A 17060-nucleotide genomic window follows, 5' to 3' on the forward strand; every position below is an offset into this window, starting at 1 on the left:
AAACTATCATTGTTGTTTGCCACCTGCCTAATGCATTGGATGGCAATTTGGTCCGCCCCACTCTATTTTTTTGTATTTTTGAGGGTCGTTTTATTTATTTAGATCAAGATGATTTGACGTAATAAAAACTCGTGCGAGTGCTGGGGGAGGTCGCCTCGCACCGCCCCACTTCATTTAGATAGGCAAATTACATAAGTACCATTATTTTATTAGTTACTACTATATATTAAGTACCCCATATAATAATATTAAAGTAATAAATGAATTTGATTAAAAAAAAAGTTGCAATGGTGAATAACTGAAGATGGGGATAAAAAAAAAAAAAAATCTATTTTAACAATAAATAAATTATGGTCTTAAACGGGATGGGATGGGTACCCGCGAGGTAAAAATGTTAAACGATTACGGGAATAAGATGAAAAATTCTTCCATTTTTGTGATTTTGGGCTAGGACGGGTGAAATTATTAAACGATTGCGGGGGCGTAAGAGGGTACACCCGCCCCGTTGGAATAATGTAAAAACACAAGCTCCCAAACCACCAGTTCAATTCTTTGCTTCTTGGTGGAACCTTTAGTCTAGATAATTTAGATTTAAGCTTCGAAGTATTTCTTTGGTAATTTTTAATTCTATCTTTTAATATACTAATCTTTTTTCCACCTCTATTATTATTATTATTATTATTGACTCCCTGTTATTACTTTATTTTTATTTTTATTTTCCCTTTTGTCACCTATAATCCCCTCCCAAATACATGCATTCCCTGTGCTTGAACAATGGATGGATAAATTATAAATATTGATCCAAAAAACTTGACAATCACCTAAGAAGTAAGATCTGTTAGGTTGATGGCGAGGATAAATTATGAATATTGATCCAAATCCCGATCCCAAAAATTCCCTAGAGATGACCTCAAGGGAATTCCTAAAAATGAGGGATGGATCCTATCACAAGGTTAAACAGCCTCAAGTTCTTCGCACTCACACACTCGTTACGTGAACGAAGAGCAGAAGAAATACCATATGATATAGGTTTTTTTTTTTAAATCGTTTCTGAAATTTTTTCTAATTCAAACTAGACGCTCATTCACTAGGATGGCCCAAATTAGGCCCATGTGTCATTTAGTTGAACTTGGGCTTTTTTTATTTAGGTAATTGAACTCACAGTGCGATTTGTCAATTTTTATATTTTATTTTTTAATTTTCTTTGGTTTCCTGGTAATACAAAACATAGCAACAAAAACACTGCCAAACCAACCATTCCAAAGCACCACAGTGATGCCGCACAGCCCATTGAATCAAGATGAACATCACTATGAGATTGTATAATCTGTTTGATGACTACCACAACGAATGCAGCCAACTGGGAGAAAATTTTGACAATCACCCGCAATATCTACCACCTTATAGCCCCAAGCTACAAAAAGCTTTAAACCTTCTACGGTTATACCACCAATACACCTTCTGCTAGTTCTGGGTTACCACCAACTGGGCAACACCACAACATATGCAACACTAATAGTTTATTCATGGGGAGGCAGATTGCGAAAACCCCTTTTGCATCCCCAATACAAATATATCCAATGATATTAAAGCCTCGGCTGGTCTCTTCGGCCAGTCTGGTACGCTCAAAAATAATTTTCCTTTACAAAATTATCTGGCTCAGCGAAAAATCTAGTACCACCACATTGTAATACTATATAGAGGCTAAAAACTTGTGATTAAGAGTATTCAAATTCCATTTCTTATATAAGACGCAATAACATGAAAATAGGGGAAATTAGTTTTCATCGTACCAACATGGGAATAATAATAATCCTTGATACAATCCAAATTTTTAACACATACTTCTCATAGGAAGTACTTGTTCCATAGAATAACTTACGGCACCTGTCATGATCATTTGCGAGCTTCTACCTTCTTCTGTTCTTTGGCTGATAAAAATGAAATATATCAGTTTCATTGTCGCAAGTACTGGGATGATAAAAGGCAAAGCAATCAGTACAACTTTCTCAGAATATTACCAGCTTTCTCTTCTTCTCGCTTTTTCGCAGCCTCTGCCCTTTGTTGCCGTATGAGGGCTAAACGCTCTGCAAGATTGATGCACAGTCAACAATGAGATGTTAGTGGATATGATAGTCAATAATGATATATTGATATTAAAAGACGAGGCTTGGTATAATCCATGTCATGAAAGAAATCCAAAAGGATAAAACAGAGGTATAAGGCAGAAAAGTTGGATTATATAAAGCATGATTGTTTTATAGAGAGAGAGCGCTTTCACAGAGCCCGTATTTCTTTACTAAGAAAGGTGTAAGAGAAGTTCCGTGAAAAGTAAAGTTAAAGGTAGATAGGTAGCATCATGCAGGTCAGATATGGTGATATCCAATTTATGCAATACTGCATTAAAACCAGAAACTATAGTTTTCTTTCTCTTTGGTCAATGGTGAGCATCAAGCGAATTGATTATTCATAGAGCTCTGGATCAAATGAAATCTAGGATTTTGCAGAGATATATAGATAGAATTAAATCTCAATGAAATCCTTCAATTTTAACAGTTGACCAACCAAAAATAAAATAACAAAACGGGTCTGTGTCCACAGCTAACTTTTTTTAACAAACTGAAATATAAAAAATATCACCATATATGCAACTTAAATTATTTCAATGCTACAACCAGACACATCAAGTTGTGAATACCATCACCACCTTCAAAACTACCAAAGGGAGAGTAATGATAATAATGATTTTCAAAAAATATGGAGTTAAGACTATACCATCAACATCTCTCAATTCAATTTATTGCTACTGATTCAAAAGGCTACATGATTCAACATTAGTACAGATACAAAACATTCTCAAATTGTTACTAATCCAAAAAATAAAATGGAACATATAGCTGATATAGTATTAATAATAATTATTATTACTACTACTACTACTACTACCACCACTAACACTACCACTACACAACTTCTTCAAGGATTTAGTATCTAGTAAATAAAGATTTACTTTCTTTACAAGTATCTAGATGATTATCAGGGATAGCTGCACAGTCAACAGGTGCCAAGGCACCATCACATGCGTCCTACACATCATAGGAGAACCCCATGCTAATAACACTCACTTGTTTCCAGAAATACTTTTCAATATAAGAAATAATATCATTCTGATGAGTACAGAACACTCGCTCCCACACCATTACGTACAACTTCATTTCCTTTTCTTGACCACCTCTCAGATTCTCTCACCACCACGTAAAAGGAAAGGAGTGGATTCCATTTCAATTATTATAGTAAAATTTTATTTCACCTTCTCACTCCAATTAGAACCATATTTCAAGTAGTCCTTTCAATCTCTCAAGGTGCCTCATTGAACGGGCCAGGTTACGCTCAAAAGAAAATGGGGAACTAATTCATCCACCACATGCCTCTAAAAGTAAGTGGACATCTAAAACCCTACATCTAGTTAGTTTATTTACCAGGGGGGAAAAAGCATCTACTTAGAAAAATATCCCCCAAAGTTGCTGAGGTTTTCTAACCATATCATCATAATCATCTTTGATCAATAACCATATCTCTTTTCATCATGCCCGCCATCCATCTTAACATCTTTATTTCAGCTACATAAATTCATTGTTTCTATTTTAAAATTGTTACATATAAAATAGTAAATTTGGAACTGTTGTAGAATACCCTTTTCACTTACTTGTAATTCCCATATCGCATAAAACTTTACTAATATGTCTTCATTTGTCCAACTTAATCCAATTTTACTATTTTTTTTTTTTTCCTAGTTGAAAAAAAAATGATAATAATTAGTAAAATTAATCCAAATTTACTAATTATATCACTATTTATCTAGCCATCCTTTAGCATTATAAATCCTAAATATAAAAAATGGTTATTTCAAAAAATCCTTTGATTTTAAAGTGTGATCATTACATTATTAGTATTCGATTCTTTATTAAATTTACATTCCACATATTTGATTTTAGTCCTAATTTTTTTAACCTTCTGTTTCTACCGTGCATTCTTCCACATTCCTAATTTTATTGTTAAGTTTTCTTTCAAAAAATCTAATGGCACTACACCATCTACCATCAGCAAACAACATACACCATGGAGTGTCCCCTCGTAAGTCCTTTTTTTATTTCATCTAGAATTACCCCTTAATAGATATGAGCTTAGTACTAATCCTAGGTGTAATCCTTCTTTATAGAAAAATCACCAGCTTCGCAACATATATTACAAAACTAGAACTCTAATATATGTCATATCCTAATTAATCTTTATCATTTACGTAAGAATTTGTTTTCTTTGTATAGTCCACCAATTATATCTCAGCACCCAACCATATGTTGTTCCCTAAATCTACGAAAACCTTACGTAAATCTTTTTGCTTACTCCTATACTTTTCAATTACTAGTCTTATTAAGTAAATAGTCTCCATTGTGATTCTCTATATCATAAATCCAAATTGATTCTTATCAGAACAATAGATTCATTCCTTATCTTTGTTCTACCGTGCTTTCCATAATTTCATTGAATTCTAACCATCTAAGTGTGTTTAAATCATCAACCTTATTCAACGTGTACTTCTAAATCATCATTATGTTGGGTTTCGAATCTCCGCCACTCATTGAATTCTAACCATCCAAGTATGTTTAAATTATCAACCTTATTCAACGTGTACTTCTAAATCATTATTATGTTGGGTTTCCAATCTCCGCCACAGCCAAAGTCATACTGAATTATCTCTGCAAAGGGATCATGTTCCAATAATTAATTCCAGTAATCACTGCATTAGAAGTTAGAAACCATTCTCCCAACTCCAACACCCTTGTTGCCCCTACAGAAAAGTCCATTTTGGTGTTGGTCCCACCAATGTGGGGTGCTGGAATGTGAAGACGGAGACAGACCCAACCTTCAGCATTATTTTACAGAAAGTGAGAGCTCTGATACTTGAACTACATCCTTCCCTATGCTTGTTAGCCCAATTTTTTTATCATTGCACCAAGCCCAGCCTTTTACGGTTTTACCTTCCTGTCCCTATCAAGTTATGTAATAGACTTGTCACAAAAGAATCCAAAATCAACAGGATTTTTATACATTGTGAAATTGGTCACCTATTTCTTTTTAGTTGCAAAATTAGGCCTCCAGATTTCCTTCTCACAAGCTACATCAGCAACCATACACTGACTGAATTTGATACTCAAAGGGCCCGTTTACTAACGCTTTCACTTTCTTACTTTTACGTTCCTCAAAAGTAAAATCATAATTTTACTTTTTTGAGATGAAATAGGAAGTAAAATGATGTTTAATAAGAAGATTTTATTTTTACTAATTTGAAAGTTAAAAACATAAATTAAATTTAATAATTATGATTTTAATTTTACTTTCCTATTATATTTCTCTCTCTAAAAAACAGCGCCTGAAATCTTAGCCGTGCCTTTGCAACCCTCGCGAAGAAGAAGACGCTGAACCAGCACGACGAGATGGATTGAAACGGCGACGACTTCCAATGATATTGTGCTCGGCGACGGCGAGCACCACACATCCGACCACCACCATATCCAACCCCACCACCAAAAATTAACTTCAGCAAACCCATTTCACCCACAACCTTAGCATCTTCACCCATCTTCAAAATCAAGGTAATTGCTTTTCTCCTTCGCTTTTTGAAATTAAGGTAATTGCTTTTCTCATATGGCCTCTGATCGGACGGTACAAAAACGATCGCATCGCAAGAATTTCATGTGTCATCTCCAATTTTGAAACCCCAGTCCATTTCTGGCCTCTACAAGCGGCCTCTTGTTTCTAATCGAGACAATTTCTCAGGCATCGAGACCCACCTGTTTCTCAATACTCTCTACTTCTACATACAGATTGCTCGAATCCAGAAACGCTATGCTCATGAAAAACCCAAGCCCAATGAACAGCTACAACTTCCGCCATGAAAACGCAGACGTTTCGACAACATAATCGTTCATCATCTACTTCTTCGCCAACTCCGATGAGGTTGACTTTCTCGGTGGATTCGTATGCTCTTTCTTCTTCCTGCACATATTCGTGGAGCAATCTCTGTTCCACTTTGGGTGGTGATGGCTTCATTATGGGTCTGTTGATTTTAGAGAGAGAGAGAGAGAGAGAGAGAGAGCGCAATCTGAATGCTACAGTAAAAGGAAGTAATTCCTTGCTACAGTATAGAAAATAGAGAAAGTGAGGATTTCTCACTCTCTCTTGTCTTCACAAAATTAGAAAGTACTTCCTTAAAGTTGAAAAGTAAAAATATTTTACTAAACATGATTTTCACTTTTGATTCCTAATTTAGGAATTGACAGTAGAAATCAGGAATTAATTCCTGTTACTAAACAGGCCCTAAAAGTCACTGTATTTGACACCCACTTTTATTATTTGTGTGGAATTTGACAACACCCTTTATTCGGATCTAAAAGATCCACCCAGTTCCCTGCCTTTAAGTAAAGCAGTGGCTACCAATCAACCTGCAAACCTGACAAAAATCAATCCCTACTCATTCAGTCAATAAAATATTCGCATATCATGATCACTCGAAATATATGCAATTTAGGAAATGCATATATAGGTTAGCTGTATATATCCTCCCATTCAATAAATGTAGACCACATCGCCATTTAAAAGTCCCAAAATTGTAGCCCATTGTAAGACGTCAAAAAGCAGTTAATGCTGAATTTCCCATTATAATCTCTATTATAATGTAAATCATGAATTAAATACAAAACAAAGACCAAGCTGAAGGGGAAAATGGAGCTATAGACAGCAGGTGTGAGGCGTCTAAGGTGCATTCTCAGACGGGAAGTACTATGATACTTCAAGCTTCAAACAAATGTCTACAAAACATTTATACAGGGTGAAATGGAAGAGCAAACGATGTATACCACAAAACAAAATTACTTCCACAATGGAAGTACATTCCAATATACATAATTATTCAAAAATTGTATAGCTCATGAAATCATTACCGTGCAAAATCAGTCCAGTACTTAGAAAACATATGCCGAACATAAACTTTGTTGCCACCAAGCAACAAAAATAACACAATCCTTTAAAGACAAGAATGAAAAATCAATTTCTAATGCCTTACCTAAATCTTTCCTTGCTTGCTCTGTTTTTCCTTGTTCTTGCAGCCTCATATATCTTTCATGAGCTTTCTGTTTCTCTATTTCTTCTCTGTGAACAAATAAAAGAAAACATAAAGATAAGATGAACTCTTCTAAATAAAATAAAATAAACTAAACTGCACAATCTTCTAAAAATTTCAATGAAAAAGGGCCAATAATTAATCTTTAGTGATGTGGTAAAAAAACTTTCCCAGTTCTCTTCATGTGTTTATTTAGACCAAGACTAAAACTTTTAACTCAACCATCGCAGTAAAACAGGAGTCCTGCTATTCCAATCTTCTCAAGCAAATACTTGACCCAAGACCCTCTTACCACTCAAATGGGGCAGCAACCATTCGTACAAGCCCCATGTAATCAACTTGGCAAACCCCACTTGCATGGCCTTTACTGCCATGCAAACTTATGAACTGGCTTCTCCATACCCTGAAAGGACCTCATGTTCAGGGGCAAAATTATGTGAGGACCAAGAGGGGCCATGGCCACCCCAAAAATTTTTAGTTAATTTCAATTTTTTAAACAAGATTTAAGCATATGCCCCCCCACCCAACACCCCCCACAAAAAATATATATATAAATACAATTTGTCTTTTACGTCTTACATTAAGAAGTCCACATTTAAAGGAATGTAAAAAAAATACAAATATAGTTCACATCTCTATTATTTTTCTCATTTTATGCTTACAAAATACTCTAAATAATATATAAATATTCTTATTTAGACCTACTTTCCAAAAATTTAATCTAAAGAAAATATTACATAATAATTTTAGACCTGCTCATGTTCCTCTCTCTATATGCACCACATCAAGAAAATTGGATCTATTAAAGTCTTTCTTCTTCCGTCAACCCAAATTCCTTTCAAGCCAGAGAAACCTCAACACCCAATCAGTCCCAAACGGTTCAAGAGTAAAGACCGGATTTCCCAAGCAACACTATAAAGTACTTGCTCAGATTCAAACTTCCAACTGATTTTCTATGCCACTGCTTTAGAGTGATAAATTAGATCTCAGAGGATGTCACTTGATGAAGCTCCTATTAGGTGCTCGAGTGATTTTCCAAAAAGAGTGGACCCAGATAGTTTAATTCGAGGGGGATGTTAAGGACATCATCATATATGTGAAGACTTTAAGGTGACCAACTAAATGTTTATGAAAAGATCGTTTTCAAGCTACATTGAGAATTTATGGGCACTAGAGGGAAATCAAAACTTAGGGGGCGTCCCTGCCTATGCTACATTATATGTAGTTCAGCTTCTTTCACAAAGTGTCCAAATTATAATTGCAACACAATAAGACTCCTAAATATACTCAAAATAAAGTGAAATAACTAAAAAGCAATCTGTGGGATCAAGACATGCTTTGACACTATCCAACCCAGCAGGTCAGTGAAATTTGTTGCAACGCAAAACTACTTGTCTGAAAAGGTCGAATGGACATGAATAATAACAAAAGAAAAGAGAAAGGGGTGAACATTCTTAAGAGAGTAGAGAGAGAGTATTAAGGGAAAATTACATTACTCAATTCTGCTAAAAACATATTTAGTGCCTTTTTTTCCCTTTTCCTCCACGGCCCATGATAGAGTAATACAAAGTGACAGGAAAAATGGGGGTGAGAGAGAGAGAGAGAGAAAGGGAGGGGGTGTTTCCTGAATGAGTTTCATTGTTTCATCAATAATAAAAATAAAAAAATAAAGTGCAGTTTAAAGAGGGATGCAGTTGCAACACAATAAGACTCCTAAATATACTCAAAATAAAGTGAAATAACCAAAAAGCAATCTGTGGGATCAAGACATGCTTTGACACTATCCAACCCAGCAGGTCAGTGAAATTTGTTGCAACGCAAAACTACTTGTCTGAAAAGGTCGAATGGACATGAATAATAACAAAAGAAAAGAGAAAGGGGTGAACATTCTTAAGAGAGTAGAGAGAGAGTATTAAGGGAAAATTTCATTACTCAATTCTGCTAAAAATGTATTTAGTGCCTTTTTTTTCCTTTTCCTCCACGGCCCGTGATAGAGTAATACAAAGTGACAGGAAAAATGGGGGTGAGAGAGAGAGAGAGAGAGAAAAAGGGAGGGGGGTGTTTCCTGAATGAGTTTCATTTTTTCATCAATAATAAAAATAAAAAAATAAAGTGAAGTTTAAAGAGGGATGCAGGAAGCATTCACGAACCTCTCACGTCTTGAAAGTTCAGTCGTTTTCTCAATCTGCAAAGGAAACCTAATGTTACTGACTATATTTTACAGAAAATTTACTAAAACAATAGATGAACAATCTGTGTGACTCACATCAATATCTCTAGCTTTCAATGTCTTTGGCTTTGCCAAATTAGGATTATCAATCTCAATAATACCTTGGGTGCCTTTCCTCTTCTGTAAACAACATTAATAAAAATAAATAAACTGAATTAAATAAACCGGTTATTCCATATAGCAAGCAAAATATATGAAATCCATCACTAAACAAAATCTAAAAGGAAAAGAAGCTTTTTTATATGGAAATGAGCCAGGTTACTAACTTCATTTTCATCCTGGGACTCCTCTTCAGATTCTTCTTCAGAATTCTCTTCCTCTTCTACTTCAGCTTCTTCCTAATAACAAACTAAATTTAATAAGATGAACATGAAAGTGAAAGCAACTTCAAAAGAAACTAGTATAGCAAAGATGGTTGGATGTCACCACGATTCTGACTTCATCTTGTTATGCCATTAGAAGATAAGAAATACACATCCAGCCATTATAGAATGAGAATCATTGCAACTAAAGATTATGATGGTAAAGCATATTTTTCCTAATATACAATTAGCATGTCAGACACCTGCCAACACAACACTTATTTCCACCCATATGGAACACTTGTTCAAATGCTTAGACAAAACTGACAATTTTGCTATTATTTGTATCAGATAGATTGAATCATCATAGTTCTTTTGCATACATAAACCCAACTACAATTACCATCTAAGTCACAGAAAATTTATTACAAAAATTGACCAATGTAGCTACATATGGTGTTTAGATTTTGGAGAATTATCAAGTCCCAATGCATTTCAGTGTCAAAACCCAGCATTAATTATCAACATAGATATATCGAATCAATTTTAGGCTTCTTGGAAAAAGAATGTGCAAGGTTTTCCCAACCATTAGTGCATTGTGAAGAAGTTCCTAATTTCTCTAACGGCCCCATTGATGTTTATACCTTCCAATGCCATGTCAAGCAGAGGAGAGCTGTTCATTCACATGGGAAATTTCCACACAATTTAGAACAATAATTAGCAAAAGTATGAAAAATCAAGATAAAAACTATACCCGTTTAAATGTGCGAGGTCGAGTTGATGTACCAGCAACTGCAAGCATTTAAATCATAAGGAGGAAAGACATGAAGTCAGTAAATATGTCACCCATCATCCCAAGTGCAAGAAACACTATGAAACTAGATTTTTATCCCGACCCCAGCCACAAAAGATACATATAAAAAAATCAATAACAAAACTACTAACAAAAAAGCAAACCAATATTAAATTGGTGAAAAGATAAAGAACTCAAATGCCATTGAGTAACTAAAACTATAAAAGTACATGCCAGGGGCTCTAAATTTCATGCCATCACATCGACCACCTTCACAAAAAAATAATAATAAGTTAGAAGTGTCTAGTTCTACCATTTACAGCCAATCAAATTTCACTTTAGCCATAAAAATCCCAATTTTCTTTTTGGAACTCATTTAATTCCTGCTTTAAGCTTCACATTGTAGTTCTCCTTTCTTTTTTTACTTTGACAGCAACTTTCTATGTGTAATATTTAGTCCAAGTTCTCACCCTAAGGAGTTAATATTGTTGGAATCTAGGCTTTGCATAGATCACTAAGTCAACAAAATCTAAATGGAAAAAAGAAGTGTTTGGTCAAATGATAGAACAATTTGGATCTAGTTCATGTCTGAGATAACCAAAGGAACAAATAATCCATCTACAAACTGGACATACCATTTAGATGTAAAAAGGAGAGCTGGTTGGTTAAAGGTTAGTGGCTTCTTGAGAGACTAGCATGGTTATTGTGAAGGGCGAACTGCAAAAAAACCCCCTTGACTATCACTCACTTGCAAACAACCCCCCTTTTGAATATGTTTAGCAAGAAACCCCCCTCAATATCTAATTTTTTTGGACAAAATTGCCCTCCTCATCAACAGTTTTTTTTTTTTTTTTTTTTTTTTTCCTACTCTCTCTAACCTCTCAATCTCCTCCATCCCACCATCACTACCACAGCCCACTCCTTCTCTCTCTAATCTCTGTAAAACTCACTCGAAACAGAAAAGAGAAGATCAATTTTTTTGTTTTTTTTTAATCAATGGTCACATCACCATCATCCCCAAAATCAAAAGATCAGACGGTGGAGATGAGATCTTCGACTGCAAACAAGAAGGAATCGAAGAAGGAACAGAGTAATCATCGTGTGATGGAGCCAGAGAAGCCGATGGTGTTCAAGAAATGGCAGCACCCGACGGCTCCGTTCTGCTACGAGTATTTGCAGTTCATATATATATATAGCCATCACACTATGTATGTATCATTTTTGAAAGGGAAGGGTTTGTAAATTTGTATAGATTGGTGTTTACAAATTTGATATATTGATGTATGTACTATTTTTGCCCAGAGATATTTTGTTTTGAATACCCAATCGATTTTGAAAATCTTGATCGTTAAAAACTGTTGGACATGGTACTAATTGGGTCTGGACATCCTCCTTTAGAACAGGATGTAACTAATGAGTGAGATCCAACTACTTCCTGGTTGATCACCCCCCACACAGAAGATTTGATTCTATCGGCAAATAAAGGCCAAAACATGTATATGATTCCTTCCCACATGTTCCGAGAATAGACAATAGCTTAGATGTCACCCACGGCCGAGACTTTTTCTACAACCCATTGGAGTTGCCGAAACAGATGGGTCTGACAGATTGATAAAAAAAAAAATAAAAAATAAAAAATATATTGATCTTCTCTTTTCTGTTTCGAGTGAGTTTTACAGAGAGTAGAGAGAGAAGGTGTGGGTTGTGGTGGCGATGGTTGGATGGAGGAGATTGAGAGATTAGAGAGTAGGGGAAAAAAAAAAACTGCAACAGACACTTGGAAGCTCCTTTGGACTCCTAGAATTTGCAACAGAGTTGCTCACTTCATTGGCAAATGGGCTCTCAGGTCTAAGTGTAGTGATCTTTATTGGGATGTTTGGCCTCCTAGGTTGATACATGTCATTGAGGCTGATTTTTAGTTTTCTGTTTCGTGTCTCTTTTTGTAGCCTGAAGCCAAAATAAAAAATATAAAAAAAACAACTGTTGACGAGGAGGGCAATTTCGTCCAAACAAATTAGATAGAGATAGATGCCAGTTAAAATGCCCCCCTCAATATAGTTGAGGGGGGTTTCTTGCTAAACATATTCAAAAGGGGGGTTGTTTGCAAGTGAGTCAAGGGGGTTTTTTTGCAATTCGCCCTATTGTAAATCGATAACACTACAGGGTAAGAACTAAGGATGTTTTCTGTTCACATTTGACCACTCACCAAGCCCTTTGATTAGGAAAAGAGAAAGGAACAATTAAGAAAACACTGGAACTTCAATCTTCACCCTCATTGGCTTCAAACTGGTCGAATGGGCTTACTCCAACTTCTCTTATCTTTTTCTTTTCTTTTACAGAAAAATAAAAATAAAAAAAGGCTAAACTCCAATTTCAATTTCTGAAGTATGTCCTTCTCTTGAATGCACTTAACAGCATTCGACTTCGACCTCCTACTTGCATGTTGCAGGCAAGTCTGAATAACACAAAATGGGGAAGAAGAGAATTCAGCACCATACAAACCAAAAAGACATCGGTGAAATCTAACCCAAGTGCCCTTACATTATTGAAAGATCCAACATGTGCATTTCACTTACTAGTATAGTTCATATTAATCAATTTATCTGACGAAAATTAATTCACCATTTTGGGGACATTAACCTCTATGTGAGAACTGAAAAGGAAGCAATTGACCTCATAATACTCAATACAATCAATCAACCTATGAGGCTATGACTCCTTTCCTAATTCTGTACTTGTCCACTTTATTAGCCATGCTGGACTGAGCAGGTATAGAAGGAAGCTTGTCTTGCCAAGTTCCAAACAATCAAGACAACAGTCACGCTAATATTCTGTAAATCTAACTGCTGGGACTATCAGTTTTAATTTCCCAATTTGCAACATTGGGAACAGATCCTCTCCAATATAAGTTGGAAAATGATATAAATATCGATTGGTTTTTGTAACCGACTGATGTGGAAAATATAGAGATAAACACTTCAGCTGAGAGGCTTTATTCTTATCCATAACTGACAAAGAGTCTTGTTGGACACTCTTAATTGGAGTCGCACAAAAAAACCAATTGATTTTTGTATCATTACTCCTTTTTTTCTCGGTTTACATTGATTAAATTTGATAATTAAAGTTTCAATTTGTCAGCTAAGCTTATGAAGTTTCATACTTTTCTCAAATTGGAGCAGCCTATATCCTGTGGCTCTTTCAAGATAATGATCATTTTTTTTACAAGTAAGATTTCATTAAAGGTGCTCACGAGGGGAGAGCTCCCAACAGAAAACACAAAACGCCAAAGTCAACAGCTAAAGGTTTAAGCTATCTACAAAAACCAAAAGATCCCCCAAAGATTTATAATTATGCCCGTTAACCCCAAAAAAAGTATACAGTATACTGTATTTGAGAGACCAAATAGGAGTCTCTCTCCCTCAAAGGACCTCTTATTTTTCTCACGCCACAAGCCCCACCATAAACAAATGGGAGTGGCCCTCCAAACATCCCTGGCTCGGCCCTCCACTAGACACCCTTTCCAAGCCTTAATCATATCCATAGTGGTTCTTGGGAACACCCAAGACATGCCAAAAGTAACCAAGAGCATAGACCAAATATCCCTTGCCACCAGGCAATGAAGAGGGAGGTGGTTCATTGTTTCCTCCGACTTCTTGCACATAAAACACCAGTTGACCACAATCTTCACTCTCCTAAGATTGTCGAGGATATTACCGAGCGAAGCACACCAAGCAAAGAAAGCCACCTTCAAGGGAGCTTTTGACCTCCAAATCACCTTCCATGGGAGAGAATCACCAGGGATCACTGTCAAACTGTGGTAAAATACCCTAACCTCAAATACCCCTCTCGGGGTACCCACCCGCACCATCTCATCCATCCCCACACCCTCCACCACCTAACTGTAGACCAAGGCTAAAAACTCTGCAACCTTTGTAAGCTCCCAATCATGAAACTTTCTACGGAACTGCACATCCCAAGTCAACCTCCTGTTATTAAGACGATAACAGTTAGCAACCAGGTCATATCTAGTCGAAGAAATCCTGAAAAGTCGAGGGAAAACACGAGCCAAAACAAAATCCCCACACCAATGGTCCTCCCAAAACCTGACATGACCCTCGCTCCGAACCCTGAATCGCATACATTTAGAAACTCATCCCACCCCTTCCGAATAAGCTTCCAAATGCCCAGGAAATCTCACATCTCTAGACAACCACCCACCATCTCCCTCTCCACACTAGCATACAATGACCCTCCTCCAAAGATGGGACCTCTCGCTCCCACATCTCCAAAGTCGTGGCTTGTTGAACAAATCCAATCTCTGGATGCCCAAACCCCCCTTCAAGATAATGATCTAACCTTCGCTAAGGGTGGTATTTCCATGCCGTGCTGAGTTCGGGCTTGCCTAGGCTGCTTAGGCTGAACCAATTGACAGTTCCAACCAAAAGATTACTTAGCAAAGCCCAAACACAGCCATTTTATTCATGCAACCTTTAATTTCTTTTATAAAGACGGATTTCGAGAAAATTTTATTAAATCATTTTAAACACCTCCGCAAATTTTCATAATCAGACCCCTTTGATAATTCCAGATTAATCTAATCTATGATATATGGAACAAGGATTTCACGGGATGGATACAGAGTCCCCATAAATTCTATTGATGCAAAGAAAGATGTACCAAACCTTAGGTTTAGACAAATATTAGAGCGCACGTAATAAAGGAGAACACCTAATTCAACAAAATAATTTATGTGCTTCTTTCATTATTTGCATAGAATAGTTATTGGATTCCAGAATTTTTCTTTGAAATCCATTAAGTAATTATTTTCTATTTGAAATTCTCCTTAATTTTTTTAATCTTTTGAAACTTCTCTGATCTTTTGGTTGATCTAATCTATAAGGACACATTTATGTACTTTCTACAGCATAAATCGAAAATATATGTAGCCATGGACTGATTATCTGCAAAGAATGAGGAACAAGAAATATTCCTTTGATATTTCATGTCTGGATTACCAACCACAACCATGGTGCTCTATCAAGACGCCACCAACCTTTAACTGACCATCTCATCCAATAACATAAGATTTATCTTACAGAAAGGGTAAATTGGATTTTCCTTAGGTGATCACTTGCCTCAATTATATCCAAACTGTCCGATCATCTGATCCAAACCCTTCTTCTTTATTAAGGATTTATTAAATCTGTAATTTATGCAAAGCAACAGGTATTTCATACACATAAAGATATTCCTAATACCACGCTCACCAGAAGATCTCATTCAGTAATCAAAACTAATTACTTCAATTACTCGAAAAATTCAAATAAAAATAACTCAACCTAGCAACAACAAAAAAAATAAGTATCAAATCAGCTTCAGCAAATTCCGCAAATTCAATCTAAATAACAAATAAATAAAATCAATAGTTCCAATTCACTTCCATTAATTTACATAAAAGCATCCTATTAGGACAATCAATTCATCAAACAAGTGCTATAATCACACGTATATATAAATATAAATATATAGAGAGAGAGAGAAGGGGTGCATACGCATCTCTTCGGGAGTGGAGAATTGGCGTCGACCAGTGGGCTTTCCCTTGAACTTTCCTCTTCCCATGGCTTCGACGCACTGTAAACTCCCGAATCGAGTCCTCTGCTGCTTCTTTCTTATTCAATTTGGGTGTTCTTACGCTCGTCGAAGGGACGACCCTTTTATCTTCTCTGATAATAGATTCCGAAAAAAACCCTACTTGTCGAAAGCCAGCAAAGTTGCGTAGAGTATCGTGGAGATTAAAATTCCCTGTGAGTGCTCGGATACTGCTATAAAGTACCTTACCTTTTATGTTTGGGTCCCACTCTAAAGATTCGTTTTTTACATAAGGTGCCCCCTCATAATATGCGAAAAACTCCTTTGTTAGTTTGTTAATTTTGGTGGCAAAATTATTAAATTAACCTTAATTTATCATTAGTAAAAAAAATACAAAAGTATAAGTATTATAAATCAATATCCCAATATTTAAAACAAAATTGAAATGTAAGTGTCTTGCTATCTTTTACCAAATTCAACCATAACACTTGCAATACATTTAGAAATATAAATATATATATATATATATAAATAAATTTATAGTTGCTAAAAATAAAAAAATCTATAAACCTACATCACTAACTACGCTACATGTCTATCTCACTTATCAATAATAATTATTTTTTAACTACATTTTATCCCACTTATTAATGATTATTGAGAAATTGTGCTTAAAAAGTTAATGGTAAACTAAAAGTTTAGCTCACCTGATGTTAAAAGCCATATGCTTGTTTATTATAAACAACATGATATAATAAAAATATCGACATTAATAAAATAAATTTTTTTTTAAATAATTTTAAAAAAATGTGTTGCTTAAGTTTATGTCCAGCAGAAGAGTAACTATATCAAAATTTAAATTTTGATAGAATTCCTAAATTCATCCGATAACAATTTGTGTCAAAGCAGATTCATTTATTTTATTATTACTATTATTTAATATGTAAATATATTATTAAGAAAGGC

The 17060-nt window shown here is 35.4% G+C and overlaps 1 protein-coding gene across 1 annotated transcript; it reads right to left on the reverse strand.

Moving 5' to 3' along the window:
* Positions 1–1712: 1712 nt before the first annotated feature.
* LOC132315803 (uncharacterized) lies at positions 1713–16276 on the reverse strand. Its single transcript, XM_059814216.1, has 8 exons — positions 16058–16276; positions 10467–10504; positions 9677–9748; positions 9447–9530; positions 9331–9365; positions 7124–7209; positions 2022–2087; positions 1713–1931 (listed from the first exon to the last, which is right to left on the reverse strand). The coding sequence occupies exons 1-8, from the start codon at positions 16122–16124 to the stop codon at positions 1897–1899; spliced, it is 483 nt and encodes a 160-aa protein (XP_059670199.1). The 5' UTR covers positions 16125–16276; the 3' UTR covers positions 1713–1896.
* Between the last annotated feature and the right edge of the window lie 784 nt (positions 16277–17060).

The sequence above is a fragment of the Cornus florida genome, unplaced genomic scaffold (genome assembly GCF_030987335.1).
Source record: "Cornus florida cultivar Cherokee Brave unplaced genomic scaffold, ASM3098733v1 CherokeeBrave_3.0.0_Hap2_Chr01, whole genome shotgun sequence".
NCBI classification, from domain to species: Eukaryota; Viridiplantae; Streptophyta; class Magnoliopsida; order Cornales; family Cornaceae; genus Cornus; species Cornus florida.